This window comes from Juglans microcarpa x Juglans regia, chromosome 4D (genome assembly GCF_004785595.1).
Source record: "Juglans microcarpa x Juglans regia isolate MS1-56 chromosome 4D, Jm3101_v1.0, whole genome shotgun sequence".
Taxonomy (NCBI): Eukaryota; Viridiplantae; Streptophyta; class Magnoliopsida; order Fagales; family Juglandaceae; genus Juglans; species Juglans microcarpa x Juglans regia.
Window position 1 is genome coordinate 17,976,105 of NC_054600.1, and position 18,066 is coordinate 17,994,170.

An 18,066-nucleotide genomic window follows, 5' to 3' on the forward strand; every position below is an offset into this window, starting at 1 on the left:
CCAAACCACTTTAATTAGTCTAAAAACACAAGTACCAATAAGTTCACCAAGCATGACCCTTCTTGACTTGTAAGTCTTGCCCCAAAGCAGAAATAATTAACAGCAGAGGAAATACCAACACGTTCCAATGCCAGTACATTGCACAAGTCCACCTTCTCTTAAGTTTTCAACCTCTACTTTTTTCATTTTCTCTTCCTTTATTCCATCCCTCCATCTCAACCTCAGGTTGAGATGATGATCAGCCTACCAAGTGAACTCAAATGCACAACCAAAACCAGCTCTAAGCAACCAAAAAACAACCTATAATTAAAACCAAAATTATGCACATCTGGAAGAGAGATGTTCTTGCTCAAAAACCATAGTCATTGCACAAGTTAGGAAAAAGAAAAACCCCACCGAGTTGTTAGTCTATAAACTAACAACTGCAGCTCACCAAGCATGCATGACCCGATCTTGAATTGTAAAAAATGACCCAAAGCATAAAATTTGAAGATAATAACAGCAGAGGAAATAGCAAACTCAATCTAAACAGCACTTATGGTTCGAAACCCCTTGTTCTCTTAACATTTCAACCTCTACTTTTTCATTTTCTCTTCTTTTATTCCATCCCTCCATCTCAACCTCAAGAGGTGACATGACCCTAATGTACCAAGTTAACTCAAAGGCACATCCAAAACCAGCTCTAAGCAACCATGAACAGAATCCACAAAGGAGTATTATACACATCCAAACAGAAAACTCTCACTCTAACAGCATATTGCACAAGTTAACTGAAGCACAATAACCAAGACAGTTTTTGGCCTTAAGTTAACTAATAACATCTGCTCACCAAGCAGAAATTCTTGGCTTGTAAAAAATGCCGGTTTATACAGAAAATAACTTCATGAAAACAGCAGAGAAAATAGCCTTACTCAAACCAGTACTTAATTAATTCCCTATTCTCTTAAAATGAAACCTCTTATTGTTCATTTTCTCTTCCTTTATTCCATCCCTCCATCTCAACCTCAAGAGGTGACTTGAGAAGTACCAAGTGAACTCAAAGACAACCAAACACAATGGTCTAAGCAGAAATTTACAGGTGTATATGGTCATATAGTTCATTAAATATATAGCAATATATATATATATATTACTGTATGCATATGAGAGCTAGAAGTGCAGGGTTTGAGAAAACATACAGCTCACTTTGACAGGCACATGATGACATATAAATATAGGGCAGCTACATAAGCTGCCTTCTTAGTGTCTTCCCATCTCTCTGATGCTGCATCTGCACTTCATCAAATGCCTTTTCCTGTATATAAATTTAATGATTGAATATAAGAATAGGAAAGTGTTTCTCAGTTATTAATATATAGTTTCTTTAATTTACACAAATATGAAACTATTGTGACCCTTCCTTTTTAACAATCATGCTCTTAATTGATGAAGTGCGTATATATATATATATATATATATATATATTTATGTTGTGTTTGTTGTTGTGTGTGTGTGTGTAGTGGGGGGGGGGGGGTTTACATCTATGAATTGGTCTATACTATATGGTAGATGCATGAACCTGCTGAAGACCCTAAGCCCCAAAATTGGGGCGTTCCTCATAAGCGTATGCAGCAGTTTTCTCATGAACCAAGTTGTTAAAAACAAATAACATCAGCCTATATTAGCATCACTTTCTTCACTGGTAAAAAATGACCCAAAGCAGGAAATAAATTGATGAAAACAGCAGAGGAAAAATTTCTTTTGGTTCTCTTAACATTTCAGCCTCTTATTTTTCATTTTCTCTTCCTTTATTCCATCCCTCCATCTCAACCTCAAGAGGTGACATGAGAAACACCAAGTGAACTCTATTGACCAACCAAATATATGCTCTAAGCACCTTACATTAATCCACAAAACAACTTATTTAGCACATAAAGAAATAAATTGCATTGGGGCCCAAAAAACATGAACTTGGGGAACTGGTAAGCACAAAACCAGAAAATGAAAATGATCGAAAAACTAATAACAAGTGTCACCAAGCTTAGTACTTATAAAAAAAAGATAACAAAAAAACTGTCACCAAGCAAGCAAAATATCTTACTTGTAAACATTGATATGTTAACAACCAAGCCAAATAACAAATGCATGCATCAATGAGGGGCCCTATTTTGCCAACTTTAGCAGCAGGTCTAAGGCTTGAAATATACTTCCTGATCCTATTTAGAATAATTGACTATGGTCATGAGAAGTACGAAATTATCAACAAAAACATAATTTTGCCCTATAAGTGCATTTCTAACAAATAATGATGTCTCATATAAGTATAAAAGATTAACTTAAAAAAATCTAAACATCCTCCCGAAGACAAATCTTACTTTGCTGATTTTGAACCAAACCTTTGAGCTGATAGTGGTGGATGAAGTTGAACACTTCCTGCCTTAGACCTGGTAATCCCACAAAGTTAAATTCATGAAATTGAATTTCAAGAAAAAAAATTCACACACACAATTACATTTTTTAGGTTGGGAGATCAATGCTTTCCATTTACTTCAGACAATCCATTTAGAGACCATGCCTTGGTATTCTGAGAAAATAGGAACAATAAACAGCTAGGATTAGTTACATGAAAAGTACTTTCAACCATGAAGTACCAAGGACATGCACTCTCTAACCTCAGACACTCCCTCCCTCATGTCTCTCATGTGTACATATTTCACAACACCACGCTTAACTAATTACAACTTTAATGTATAAAAAACAAAATATTATCCTGAACTTTGTATCATGTAAAAAATGGGTACACCAACTTTAAAATGCCATTGAAGATCTTTTATGCCAGGAATGAAAATGGGTACACACATACCTAATTTTTGGTATGCAGATTTGCAATCCAGCTGCTCCATCAAAATATCCCTTTCCTGACTTGAAAACAGAAAGGTTTGTTAGGAATATTCAGATTCTAACAAACCTTTCTTACTTATAACCAGAAAAAGCTTCCTATTTGACAAAAAAGTTATGTGTACCACAAATTCATTGGAGAAGGAATCAAAGAATTACATAACTTATACATTGTACCTTCAATATACTGCACTGCCAATAACCCATCACCTAATTGCCGTTCAAGGTGTTGAAAATTCATTTAAGCCCATACCAGTCAGCAAAAACATCCAACAGCAAAAAATGAATTCAGGATCTACTCATCAGGATGCTAAATCCCTAACTTTCTATCCCCTCTACAAGTCCAAAAAATCCCACCGACTGCCCACACCTCTCCCACAACACAAAAATAGACAACCTTTGTCTTCATATATATATAAATATATATATATATATATATATTTCACATATTGGCCACCCACGATCTTTCACATCCAAAAACTGCCCAAAATATACAAAAAAGCCCTTCCCTCCTTTCAAAACCAAGGTTCACTGGGTCTCTCCAGAAGAATGGAGAGACCCAGGGGAAGGATGGAAATTGAAGAAGAACATCCTCATCATCTTATCAGTTTCATTTTGCCTCTCACGAAGTTCTCGCAATTCATCCTTCACTTCATCAAGCTGCGTCTTGTAAACTTCGGCATCTTTCATATAATTGTCGGCATCTTTCTTATGTTTTTCAATTAACGCAAGGTACTCTCTTTCTCGTTCACGGTCCCGTTGTCTTGTCGACTCCGGGATGACCATCTCGCCTAGCCCCCTTGCGTATCCTGGTCTCTGACCAAGTACCTCCCTAAAAACACTCGCAGCTGCCTCATCGGTGCGTTGTTCAGGCGCTAGACCATCCATCTTGCCAATCATCTCCTTCTACACATGTAAATTATTTATATGGTTACTCTTAAGTCTTGTATGGGCCATGAATAAGCCACTTACTCAAAGATAAAGTAATTGACCAATCCTTTTTTGTTTAAACAAATAGTTTTGAGTTTGCCTTGGTACTCACATAAGTGTCTTCAGCGGCTGTGGTGACAAATCTACCATTCTTCTTTGACCATCGGGTCTCCTTATAGAACTCCACCAAATTCGCATTCGTAGCCCGCTACAAGTGTGTGGAATTAAGAATATTATTAGACCGAAAGATTAGCAAAAAGGGCCAATCATATAAAAAGACCCATGTACTTACAACCACACAAATGCTTCAATACAAATCAGCTTATCTCGAAGATACCTTACGATGCACATGAGTGGACATGAACATTTCTGAACAAATGCCCTCCACAAATGCAAGTTACGAGATTCAGACTATATTAAACCAATTGCAAACAAAGCTTCATATTGAAGATCAATCATCTTTGAACTTTTCTACCGACTTAAATTGTATGGAACTGAAAAAATAGTTCAATCTCTCAAACCGAGAGTCTCTATCCGTCTCTCTTTAATTGAATCCCATCTCTCTGTTCAAAGACTTCCCGGAGAGAATAGAGAGATAGGAGCATACAAGTTACGATGCAAATGGGTTGTGAGCATACAAGTTACGGCAACAATCCATTTAATAAAGAATGTACCTTCTCCTCCAACATCCTCACAAACGATTTGCGGCCAGTTGTGTGGTTAACAGTTTGCCTATTTCTATTCTCCCGATTTTGTGCTGAGATTTTCTGTCATTAACACACAATGTTAGCTTACACACAAGTTGCATAATAAAATTAAAAGTCATGTTAAGTTAAATTTCATATGTTTTTTTATTTTGAATAACCAATGTATACCTTGAAGTTGTCGGTTCCCCACCTCTCACACAACTTAACCCAAACGTTGTCATTGACCATGGTACACCCAGAAGCCAATGCTTCTGAGTGACTGCCGTACGATAAATATTTTTTGTGTAATTCGTGATGAAATGCATTGAACCGCTTACGCAACTGCTTCAAGACGGCCAATCTATGATTCTCCTGATCCCAATCCAACACGAAGTCACCCTACATGGATTAACCCAAACGTTAACGTCATCTTGTTTTGTACGCCCACTTCCTTACCCTCAATATGAAATAACAATGTTCTTACCCTCACACGTTCGATCAACTCGTTCTTTTCTGCATCAGGCACATCAGTCCACCTCGCATAACTCATGTCGCAATGTTGTTTTACTATTTGTGATACCCGTGTGGTGAACATGGATGCGTTCTCGCAGCACGGGGCTGTTTCACCTTCATTAATCTTCAAAAGCACTTTCCCGTACTTTCTCGCTTTCTCAAACTCAATACACTTAGCAGGCCCACGTCTACGTTTGGGCTGTTCTTGATTCGCGACAGGCATTGTGGGAGATGTCACATCTGTATTTCAAGTTCATAGAAAAAAAAAATACGAATATGAGATCATGATTCATATTTAATCTTTGTTGTTTACACATAATGTCCTACGGGTTTTGTATTGGAAAAAAGAATAAAAATGATGAACTGTACCGATATTGTCTCCATTAGATGGGGGTTCTATTCTGGGTGATGATTCTCTATTCGGCCCGGGTGGAGGCATTGGAGTTGGACATGGTGGCTCCCATGGATGACTGGGAGGCTGCGTTGAGTCATCCGATCCTGATGGATCTGCATCTGAGCTAGTGGAATGGTATGAAGCGATGCGAGATCCACGTGGTCGACGGGCTCTACATGTATATGGTACAAATCGTCGAGCACGAATACCTCGTGCAGCCCCTCTTCCTCGAAAACTGTCGCCCATCGCATCACCTGCATTTGTACCACATCTTACGAATGAGTTACAAAAAAGCTTTTGCCCTTTAATAAATCATATTAAATACCTTAATTGAAACGTGACTCTAATACCCATTGGAGTTAGATGACTACTATCTACAAACCAAATGATGGATATTTTATTCGCTATCTTCAAGATACACCTATATATATAGCAATCTTTTTCAAAATTGTAATATGATTGAAAAACAAAGTTAAATAGCAGGGTTTTCGTTTGTTGCAATCACGTAGCATACATGAAAAAGATCACACAACCTACTATAAGAAAAGAACTTAATCGTTGCATATCTACCTTGAATGTTGATGCTCCTCATTTCTTGCAGGATAAATGCAACGCCGTCTTTTTTCCCCCCACCTGAGATGCAATAATATATGTCAGAAACGCAACATAATGACTTAGAAATATCACAAATATAAAGTTGTGTTAAGATAAACTATAAAACACACAATATTCACTTAATTATTAATGAGGTCTCCTCATACATGGGTTGTAATTTATGGTTAATATGGTACAAATCAACACCGGTTTTGTAGTTTTCTTTTATTAGTTATAGTTAATGGTAACTTATACTTTGTTCATATGACTCACACGTGAAACTAAGTTTCAGACTATATTAAACGTCTACTTCTCAAATTTTCCCAACCAATATCACCTCCTATTCTTATAAATAAATAGACCAATTTGGAACTAGAGGTAGCTATCATTATAACTACATTCATAGTAAATGTGCATTCAGGATCTATGACTTGAAACATCTATTGATTATGGAAAGATGCAAGTGACTTGACCCAAAATGAATGAATCAAAGGTAACTTGAGCATTATAACTTATTTGAAAAGGAACATACATGTAAGTCTGTGTAATTTATATCTGACACATACCCATTACAAAAAAAAGTTAACTATGGAATAAAAGTGCATCAACTTTTCAGCTGGTTGACTATTCTGACACAAACTCGTCGTCTGTGGGTAGGTCATCCTCATCTGAATATTCCCCATCACCATACGCATCTCCTGAACTAGAAGCAATCGGGCCATCGTCAATAAAATCTTTTGAATCCATGTTTTGACCAACCAAACCAGTGACTTCTCGTGCATCAATCAAGCTAGGCTCTATATCATTCCTATTCAATGGAGTTGACACAGGACATCCATCACAATGCAATGGTGCATAATCATATGATGATTCATTTTCTTGATAGGCATCATCATCACTTGATTCGCCATCAATATCTTCTAACACCCTTGGCACCGGTGGAATGTCATATACATCCCTATTCGTGTACTTTTGCACCACAAACCATCTCCCTTTCGTCCTTATATCTCTAATATAAAAACACTGGGAAGCCTGGCATGCTAACACAAATGGTTCATCCTTATACCAAGTCCTGTCCATGTTGATACTGGTCATATGGTTATCAACTCGTATCCCTCGTCTTGGATCACCAATGTCAAACCAATCACACATGAACAAGTACACCCGATGCCAACCCATATAGCGAAACTCCACGATATCATTAATAACACCATAAAAGTCAACATTATTTGTACTTTCATCACCAGTTACCAACACCCCTAAATTTTGTGTACGCCTTTGAAGTTCACGCTGTTTTGTATGGAACCTTTTGCCATTTATAATGCAAGCAGCATAAGATGCAACCTTAGGTTCAGGACCGCAAGCTAACGCATACAGATCAGCAGTCACATCGAGTGGGTTGGTCCCTCTCTGGTCATGAACCTACAACAATATTGGTGGGAGGTAATTCCTTATAGTTTGTTAATTAACTTAGTCAGAAAAGATCGAGTTCATCTAACTAGAGAGGGAGCAAGCTAACTTACAAGTTTCCTGAACCAAGTTGGAAGCTCAGTTTGATGTGTTCGATTGATACTCATTGGGCTATGCACCTTACATTTCTCGTAGTGCTCCCTGCATTTGGAGATTATTTAATCATCTAAACATTATATCCCAGTTACGTAAGGGACATACACTAATGATGGGTTGTCAACGAAAAGCCATAAGAAAAAAGTTCAAACTTGAGAGATAATGGATGCTTACTCTAGGTAGTGTCCAATATCAGCGCAGTTGTTGAGGACGTACCATATGGCTTCCTTGAGGAGTTTATCTGATAATTTCAAGTTGGAAGCCACACCCATGACACGAACTTTCTGGTTGAAAATCTTGAATCCATCTATATTCTCCGCTTCTCCACCATCAATGTTGCGGTCCATTCGAGTAAACTTCGTCTCAATATCTTGGAGATACATTGAGCAAAAAGTCAGGCATTCGATGTGAATATAGGCTTCGGCTATTGAGCCTTCTGGGTGAGCTTTATTCTTAACATACCGCTTGAACTTGCCGAGATACCTCTCAAATGGATACATCCACCTGTACTGTACTGGACCCCCAAGTATGGCCTCACGGGGTAAGTGGACAGCTAGGTGGACCATGACATCGAAAAAAGATGGGGGGAATATCATCTCCAATTTGCATAGAATTGTAACAATATCAATTTGGAGTTGTGATAGGCGGTTAACATCCAGGGTTCGGGCAAACAACTCCTTGAAGAAAGTGCTCAATTCAGTCAAGGCCAATGCAATATCAGTTCGTAAGTACCCACCAACAGCAATAGGAAGTAATCTTTGGAGAAAAACATGGCAGTCATGACTTTTCAATCCTTTGATTTTGCAATCACGTACAGAAACACAATGCGATATATTGGAAGCGAATCCATCTGGAAATTTCACATCGGCCAGCCATTCACAGAATTTATTCCTTTCATGACCGTGTAATATGTACTGTGCAGGTGGCATTGTAACACGTTCACCTTGGACCTTCAAATGTAATTCTTTTCTAAATTGAAAAAGCTCCAAGTCACGTCGAGAATTGATATTATCCTTGGTTTTCCCAGGAATGTTCATTAATGTGCACAAGATGTTATCACAAATATTTTTCTCAATATGCATGACATCTAGATTATGTCGAAGACGCAGGGTTGACCAATACGGTAGCTTGAAGAGAATGCTATACTTTGTCCAGTTCAACTCTTCAGCAGTGCGTTTTCTCTTTCGACCAGATTTACCAAATTGCACATTGCCAATCATCTGTAGTTGAGCAACCACATCAGCTCCTTCTAAAATCCTTGGTGGCATGCGTTGATCTTCTCGACCATTGAACAAATGTTTTCTCATTCTCCACATGTGATCTGGCGGCAAAAAACGACGATGTCCCATATAACAATGTTTTGGGCCATACTTCAACCACATGGAATCTGTGCCCACATTACAGGATGGACATGCTAATTTTCCTTTTGTTGACCAGCCAGAAAGATTCCCATAGGCTGGGAAGTCGTTGATTGTCCACATTAAAGCAGCATGCAACATGAAAGTTTCCTTTGTGGAGGCATCATACGTAGGTACCCCATGTTCCCAAAATTCAAGCAGTTCATCGACTAATGGTTGCAAGTAAACATCGATGTCATTACCTGGAGATTTTGGCCCAGGAATAATGAGGGATGTCATCATGAATTGGTCTTTCATGCACAACCACGGAGGCAAGTTATACGGAACCAAGATTACTGGCCAAATGCTATACGGTTTAGACATATTGCTGAACGGATTGAAACCATCACTTGACATCCCAAGCCTTACATTGCGAGCATCCTGAGCGAACCAACTATGTTCTTCATCAAATCTCTTCCAGGACTCTGAATCTGCAGGATGTCTCAGGCTATCATCATCAGTCGGCCGTTGCTCTTTATGCCATCTCATATCACCTGCTATCTTTGCAGACACGAAGAGACGTTGCAACCTTGGCTTCAAAGGAAAATGCCGCAACACTTTTTGCGGGATAAGGCGTGCCTTGTGTGTATTAGGCACCCACCTTGAAGCCTTACAGTTAGGACATTTATTAAGATTAGCATTCTCCTTCCAAAACAAGATGCAGTCATTGGGGCATGCATGAATCTTATGGTAATTGAATCCCAAACCCCGCTCCAATGACTTTGACTCCTCATATGAATGTGGCAATTCTGCATCAGGAAAGGCAGACCGCAACATGTTTAGTAGCATATCAAACGACTTTATTGACCAACCACCGAGTGTCTTAATGTGTAACAACTTCACAATAAATGACAGTTTTGAGAATTTTGTACAACCAGCAAAAAGTGGACGTCGGGCATCCTCTAGTAGATGGTCGAAAGATGAACTTGGGGAGGGATCTGGTATTGATCCACGAGTTGGCGATGGATTACCATGATCTTGGGGAACATCGACGAATGTGCTTGCCCGGATGTCATCTAACATATGGTCCATGTCATCAATGTACTCGTGGGCGTAATTAGTAACACTATCGTCACCATCGTCATTGAAACTTCGTGTTTCCTCCTCCCCATGAAATACCCACTGGGTATAATTTGGATTGATCCCTTTAATGAACAAGTGAGTCTCCACAATTTGTATAGGCAAGAAGAGATTATTACAGCATGAACGACATGGACACCGAATGCGATCACTGCCCTGAGAATGGTTTTGTGCAAGGGTGAGGAAAGTGTTAACCCCATCGGCGTATGCAGGCGAACGAAGTCTATCGGTCAAGTTCATCCAGTTTTTGTCCATCTAAAAAGGTCGAAATATACATGTTAGTTAATCGGATAACTAAGATTTAGCTATATGGAAGACGGGTAAAGAATATGAGAAAGTGTATTGTTGAATAAATAAGCAGGCGAGTATGAAGTTACTTGCATGTGGAGCACAAGAGAAGATGTTGAAAACGATACTAACCAGGGTTGTCATGAAGATCGTTGTGGAGTGACGAAGAGATAGTGATGAATGGTTTAGTGTGTTTATGCCAGGAGCAGTGAAGTGCTGTAGAAAATATATGTCAGCATGTTAAACATAGTCATATATATGTGAATATTTTTGGTATATTCTAGATCAAGGTGCATACAAAGATTCTAAGTAGATGGTCCACATACACAAGAGTTGGAAGAATTATCGAAGTTATGGAAGCGTGTAGGTAGTATGCTTGAATATTATCATTACTTATACACAAAACAATTATGGCATATATGAATTGGGTAAGCCTTTATTAAACTGCACTTGTGAACACTACGTTGAGAATTATGGCTGAAGACATGCAACCAAAACCATATCTTCTAAACAACCATGATGCCTAGATTATTAAAGATGGGCCTTGGAGGGAAACTAATGGATGGTTGGAGAACCATTATGGTCTAAGGAATTACAAGAATTCTGCTTGCACAAGATCAGTATTCTGGGCGATGTTACATATACGATGAAAGGTTAGAAAATGTCAATAGATTGTCATTGGATAACATCTACATGTTGGGAAAAATCTGGTGGGGGGAGTCCAACAATGAAAAGATATGGTCATTTTTTTATCCAAAACCAAATATATTATTCATGTAATTTTTGTTTAAAAAGAGCACAAGGGAAGCTAAAAGAAATAAATTGACTATGATATAGCGTGTTAAAGAATAATAATAACTCAACTCCGCTGAGACTAATGTCAGGCTCGACTAGGCTCGAACACGTAACTATAACTCGAGCTGAACATATTGAGTTATTTGATCTTGCTCAGCCTTACAATCCAAAAGATTAGCAAAGGTGACGAGCTCTTACCTCAAGTTACATGTAATCAAGCAAGAAAGAACTGATATCCTGCCTAAAGTTTATACAATGAGATTCAAAATGGTATCTCATGATATAGCCAATTATAATCTCTCAAATCATTCCATTCAGAGTTAGAATAATTAGGAGTAAATAACTGGAACACATCACAAATCTGTTGAGCCGCATGGATCCAAATATCTCAAAACTCAAACTCTGACTTACACAATAATGTTCATCTGAAGGCATGGCATGCATTCATCATCTAACTAAAGATCAGAACAATATTTAGAAATTCATTCTTGGCTTGAAAGAATAGAAGTGGAAGTGGGATCCCAAGGCAGTACAAAATAACAAAATTGGTCGATGCCCAATAATTCACATAGTTAAATGCATAACTATGTAAATTGGTGATCTGCATTCGAAAGCAGGAAAATTTTAGTGGAATTGGTGCATTATTGGAAGTCTAATCTTATACTTATTTGAACCCCACCGAGAATTACCACTTGTTATCATTGCAAACACAATGGTTTGATATCACATTAACACACCTGTTCAAGCCCCACATTTCAAGTGATTCAAAAAAACAAAAGCCAACCTAAACTTCGCCTCTTAATGTCTTACATATATGTACAATTACTGGGTAAAAAACAAACAAACATGTACAAACCCTAAATAAAATTAAAAAGGGAAAAGAAAGCTGGCTAGCTAATTATAATACCAAGGGAAACAAACCCTACGTTGAGTCATGATCTACTTATTGGCTTTATTGAATTTGTTATTTTGGGTAACCCTACTTATTGGCTTTTAGGAATTAATGAAATTAAGCTAGCTAGCTTAATCCGCAAATAATAGCAGAAAATTGCCATCATGGTCAAATGGTTGTAATTAATATGGATATGGTAGCACTATTCTATTGATTTACCTGTACGTACATTGCACAAGTGATGGAATTCATTTTGACCAACATATATAGATAGATATGTTATATCTATACATAACATGCTCAAGTACATGATGGCCATACACAACACCTCACACCTCCTATCCTATCCTATAGCCACTGTCACAGATTGTATTTGCTAGAAGTTAATGAAAGAGAGATGTTTGTCATGTGCAATAAATTGACAGTACTGTTCAAAGACATTGATATGTTGAAGGGCTATTGGGAAGAGAAATAATAATAGAGAGGGAGAGAGAGAGAGATCTTATATTTGTCCATGAAAAAATAAATACAAGTACTAAGACGCTTATCAGCTACATAAGCTGATTTAATTCCCCTCTTGAAGGGAACTCGTTCTTTTTTGAGTCTTTTATTTCAATATCTTAGTACAAATCAGCCTACCATAGATCTCTAAATTCCATTAACTATACATAGAAGTGGATGCTAAGGTGAAATTAATATATCCATTGGCCTTCATCTTTCTTAATCATTAGCTCCTAATAATTGGTTGTGGGGGAGAAAAGGGAAGGAAAAAAAGAAATGTTCAGAATGAAGCAATTAGGTTAAACATCGGGGGCACATTTAAATTAATGTAATCTCTAACTCATGAGCATAGGATTCATGTCCATATATGTAAGTCTATATATGGACATGAATATATCCTATTATAATATGTAATAGGATATGATCGATTTCCATATATGGGGGGGTCTACCTCTCGAATATATATGAGATGAACAACAGCTCAAAAAGCTTGAAGAAGTATTCATTTATTTAGTTATTCTGAATTGCAAATTCATGAGTAACACAAAGTTAGGGAATCACATCCAAATGAAACAACAAAACAAGGGTTAGCTAGGCCAGCCGCTAACCCTTGTTTGTTACCAAAATCCAGCTTCTAAATACTTCAGCTAGTCTTCATCAACCCTTTTGTCCTAAATATGCAGTTCATTGCATTAGTGGCACCTTTTGGACAAAATTTTTGCTATATGATCATGAGGAAGATGATTAATTAAAACCAATTAGAAGTACAAACACATTTTGCCATGCATGTCATTGGAAGCTAGCTAACTAATTTCCTGCAATCCAATCAAGAAGAAGAAAGAAGAAAAAAAAATAAAAGGGTGCTGCTACTCTATCCCTCAAAGTAACCGCTCACTTTGACCGCAAGTGCAAAAAAATCAAAATATTAAAAAAAAAAAAATACACTTTTACATTAGAAATGAGGCAACCAATTTTTAGATAAAAGACCCACTGATTGGTTTACCATAATACGACAACCTATAATTAAAACCAAAAGAATGTAGAAGGACAAATGAAACAAAAGAATTAAAGGAGGGTAAAGGAATGGCCGGGGGTACTGCTTATTAGCACCAAAGAAACTTTAAATTGAAGTAAGTATATAGTTAGAATACATGAATGTATTCTAACTATAATCAGTTCAAGTAAACAATTAAATATTTGCATGTATAATAACTATAATCAGTTCAACTAATATACATAACCAAACGTGCTGGACTATCACAGGTCTTGATTAATAATAGTATTATACTCAAATATCCAGACGCAATAAAGATTGTATTTGATTGCAAAACTTAGCTAAAATGAAAAGAAGGTAATGATTATTCTGATGTTTGGACGAAAGGGGCTTCATTAAAATAGACAAAGACAAGTATATCATAATATAAGGATAACTAAGCTAGTACCAACGATTTCGCCGCTAAAATTCTGCACTTGAATATAGCAGGAATTGGAAAATGTTTTGGATCCTACTCAGACTCAAACAGTTAAGAAAAACAATAACTTAACTTTTACGTGTAGATGATGGCCAGAACAAACAGATCACATAAAGGGAGACGTGGAAAATTTATTTAAAAAGTTTTGTGCATGCATCTATTAGTTTAATAATGCCAAAATTGGGAAGAACATATCTATAGTATAAGCATGACCCTAATGTATTATGTGGATGGCAAAGAGGCAGAAAGGTCAAAAGGCTTAGAGAAGAAATAAAAGGAACGATCGTGGCGCCTGACATGCAAATGGGCACATGATAAGTACCCTTCTACAACAGGTGGAGATCAGCTAATGCATGAAACTAAGATATGCAAGAAGCCCCATGTCACCAACAGTAGGAAAAAAAAGAAAATCACAATATCAGTTAATGCCTTTTTTTATTATTTTATTTTTTTTATTTTTTTATTTTTTTGGTTTATCAGGTTTCGTAATGATGAAAATCAAAACCTCAATCTTCAGCAAGTAATTAATTGCATTTTCAGGAAAAAATCCTTTATGTTTTCTCAGCCATGAAACTTTGAAAGTAATTAGCTTTATTGTTAACTTTTTCCTATTTTTCCTGGATAAAGAGCAGACAATCACAACCTCAAGATCCTGCAGTCACTCAGTTAACAAAGTGCCAATAAAGGCCAGATTAAAAATAAAAAGGAGGGGTTATAGGTGGGTAAAACAATTAAGTTTGGTGTTGTGTCACATTCATTACAGTAAATGTAAGGTTGCATGTATTATTTCTTTTGGTTCTCTGATCTGGCTTTCTTCTTGTCATACATCAACTTAAAATGGTTTTCATTTCAGTGATATGCTATCAGTTTTTCTTGTGATGTCACCAACAATCCAAAGTAATGAATGATAGCAAAGATTAGAACATCGTAAAACCAAAAGGCCGAACACATCTTAATATGAAAAAAAAAATACCAAGACAGTTGTCACAACTCAAGACTCAAACAGTTGTCACGACTCAAGACTTATCTACACAGTTACAAACATAAGATCAGTTCCAACTCCTCTGTTCAGGAAATATAGCCACAAAAGATAATTAAGTAAAGTTTGTAACTGGAGCTGAAAATCTGCAGTACATATCCTTTGTTGTACAAATATCATCTTATCATGTAAACTCTTTATATTCTAACTTGTGGAAACAGAGAATTTATTCCGCAAAAGAATTGCCTTTTAACTTGGTATTCCAAGCAGGCAGGTTCAAGCCAACTTTTTTTTCCCTATCCATGGCATCCTCCAACAACCTAAACTAATAATCTCTCCTGCTAGCCTTTCTATTCCTAGCATCTACAATGAGTTAACCTATCAAGCTAACCGACACTCAGACATTTCCTTTCCTTTAACTGCATCACTTTGGAACGGCCATATAGTTTGTGACTTCATTTACCCATCATTTTCACTAATTTTGAAACTGGACAGTTTGGAACTTCAAAGACAGTCCAAGGAGACCAACACAAACAATGCACCAGTGAAGGGGCCATGAATAAACCAAACGAAGCAGAAAAAATCCATAAGCTACAGATCAAGAAAAAAAGGATCACTCAAATGATTTGGATGCTTACAAGCCCTTTAAGACTGCAGTGACTTTAGACACACAACAAATCAGTACCCACCAAAATGCATAATTTTTGCAATAAAGAAATCATGCGGGGATGAAGGGGGAGAGCTATTTGCAGTAAAGGGAACAACCAAATACCTGCGACGCATGAAAGATAGTCCCCACCGTCTCGATGGACGATAATCGCCGCCAATATTGGGCTTCCGAAAACAATCTCTCCACGTGGTCGACGGTGAGGCACAGACTTTGTTTCGAACTCAAAGTCTGGAATGAGGGGCCTGGATTCCGCGAAAGGAGAACCAAGAAACGCACGAAGAATGCAACGGAGAGAAATTTATCAGCTCCTAAATCGCCGAGAGGAAACAGGGGCGTGTGTCTGACTGGTAGGCAAAAATGGGGACGAAGGTAATCGCGATTTGAGGGGAAATCCAGATTTGGGGGGAAAACTGATTTTATGTGGAGGTATTGGCGCCGTTTACATTAATTGGAGATTTGCAGCGAAAAACAGCGTCGGCATTAGATTTTGACATTTTACGGCGGTTTATATCGCCGCTACTATCTTCAAAATCGCTGTAAAAATAAAAACAATATTTACGGCGAATATTTTCGCCGCAAAATTATTTAAAATCGCCGCAAAAAGAGAAAAAAAAAAGTTACGGGCTGGAAGCCGCGTCGACCAAGAAGTCGCCGTGACACATGACTTATTGCGGCGATATTAATTCCAGCAGACCAAATATCGCCGCAACTGAGCCAATTTCTTGTAGCTAGGTGAAAACAAAGCTAAGAAATTGTGGCAAGAACTAGGGGTGTAACCAGTCCGGTTTAGTTTGATTTTGGACAAAATTTGAGACTGAACCGGTATGCACCGATTTTGCATTTTCAAGAACTGATTCCGCACCGGTTATCCCCTTAAACCAATACTTCCGGTTTTACCGGTTCCAGTCTTGTTCGGTCCAGTTTTAATATACTATATTATATATATAATACTATAGTGATATATTATAGTATATAATATAGTGATATATTATAGTATATTATAATATATAGTGATATAGTATTAGTATAACTATTAATATAATAGACTATAGTGATATAAGATTTTAAAATTTAATATTATATTAAGTAGTAATTTATCATATAATACAAAACTATTTTATATATGATTATATATTATATATAAAAATTATGTACAATTTAAAAAATTATAATATATATATGAACCGGTCCGGTTCGGTCCGATCTGGTTTCGGAAAAAGAAAAATCAAAATCGGACCGATTTTAAGAAAAATAAAATCGGTACCGAGCCGACCCAAACTCGTTACTGGATCAAACCCACCAGTTCGATCCAGTCTGATCAAGTTCACCGGTTTCTTTTTACACCCCAAGCAAGAATTACAAGCACAAAAGAGATGGAGCTCTCTAAAACCGTGGCAACAACTACAGGCACAGACAACCACTTCAGATTTCAAAAGCACGTGATAAGTGAAGCAGTTCAGGCCCATAAAGTAACCAGAAGAGTCCATGTAAGTAATACCTAAGCCCACTGTTAAGCCCAAACCCAAGAGATTAACCCAACCTGCCAGATTAAAAAATAAAAAAATTAAAGCACCAACAGTGCGGTTTGAGCACTGAGAGAAAAGCTGAATTGTTTTATGATATTATTGCCCTAAAAGAGAAAATATAATGGAATGAGTTTATATACACATGCAAGGGTATAAAAGGAATAATGAACATATCTAAAATGCTAAGTAATACAGAGTAAATATGTAAAGTTTGATAATTCTGTGACAAACCGTTCCTTTTTTCTTGATTGGCCACGAGTTTCGCCTTTGCGTTTTAAATCTCGAATCTTTGTTTTAAATATTGTAGATGATTTTTAAATTGAATCACGTGTTTTAAAATATTCCAAATATGTTAAATATCTAAAATCATTTTAAATGCGGTACTTTAGTATTATTGAACCAAGCCTAATTTTTAATTAAGATTTTTTTATATTTTCAAGCCCCGAAAATAATATAGTTTTAGCAAATCACTTTATTTAAATGATTTTAGTTCTTTAAGAGTATTATTGAATATTCATTATTTTATTTATGTTAAAAACTCTACTTATTTAAATGATTTAATTTTTAAAAAAATATGTAGTAAACTTCATTATTTTATCTTATGACGAAAAATAGTATTTTGGGATTAATAAAACAAGGTTGGGTTTTAAATTGAATCCCATTGCATTTCTATCTCATTTTCATATTATTTAGTTAGTTTAATTCCAAGTGTTAAATCTCCACTGTTGGATCTAGCTTAAGAATCCCTAAATGTAGGGCTAGGATGTTTTCCCTCTTCCCCCTCTCTCCTCCCTTCCCTCCAAACACTTTGCCTCTCTCTCCCCGATTCCTCTTCTCCCTCAAACCTCCTCCACCACAGTGTAACACACTGGATAAACACACACTGGAAAAAGCCTTCCCTGAGGG

At 36.9% G+C, this 18,066-nt stretch overlaps 2 protein-coding genes across 2 annotated transcripts; both read right to left on the reverse strand.

Moving 5' to 3' along the window:
- Nucleotides 1-3,331: 3,331 nt before the first annotated feature.
- Nucleotides 3,332-15,898, reverse strand: LOC121261564. The gene is made up of 8 exons (XM_041163990.1): nucleotides 15,737-15,898; nucleotides 5,971-6,033; nucleotides 5,376-5,654; nucleotides 4,978-5,246; nucleotides 4,683-4,892; nucleotides 4,482-4,574; nucleotides 3,920-4,015; nucleotides 3,332-3,783 (listed from the first exon to the last, which is right to left on the reverse strand). Exons 2-8 carry the CDS (start codon nucleotides 5,990-5,992, stop codon nucleotides 3,406-3,408), a joined length of 1,347 nt encoding a protein of 448 aa, XP_041019924.1. The 5' UTR covers nucleotides 5,993-6,033; nucleotides 15,737-15,898; the 3' UTR covers nucleotides 3,332-3,405.
- LOC121260176 lies at nucleotides 6,619-10,292 on the reverse strand. The gene is made up of 3 exons (XM_041162019.1): nucleotides 7,735-10,292; nucleotides 7,518-7,605; nucleotides 6,619-7,416 (listed from the first exon to the last, which is right to left on the reverse strand). Exons 1-3 carry the CDS (start codon nucleotides 10,290-10,292, stop codon nucleotides 6,619-6,621), a joined length of 3,444 nt encoding a protein of 1,147 aa, XP_041017953.1.
- Nucleotides 15,899-18,066: the final 2,168 nt, after the last annotated feature.

What these genes read in the sequence shown, in the direction of transcription:
- LOC121261564 (XM_041163990.1), bottom strand. Translation starts at nt 5,992, where the DNA reads ATGAGGAGCATCAACATTCAAG. An exon ending in ATCTAATGGAGACAATATCG is followed by an intron (nt 5,247 to 5,375) that starts GTACAGTTCATC and finishes CTTGAAATACAG; the next exon opens with ATGTGACATCTCCCACAATG. An exon ending in GGGGAACCGACAACTTCAAG is followed by an intron (nt 4,575 to 4,682) that starts GTATACATTGGT and finishes TGTTAATGACAG; the next exon opens with AAAATCTCAGCACAAAATCG.
- LOC121260176 (XM_041162019.1), bottom strand. Translation starts at nt 10,292, where the DNA reads ATGGACAAAAACTGGATGAACTTGACCGATAGACTTCGTTCGCCTGCA. An exon ending in GATATTGGACACTACCTAGA is followed by an intron (nt 7,606 to 7,734) that starts GTAAGCATCCAT and finishes CTCCAAATGCAG; the next exon opens with GGAGCACTACGAGAAATGTA. An exon ending in CAACTTGGTTCAGGAAACTT is followed by an intron (nt 7,417 to 7,517) that starts GTAAGTTAGCTT and finishes ATATTGTTGTAG; the next exon opens with GTTCATGACCAGAGAGGGAC.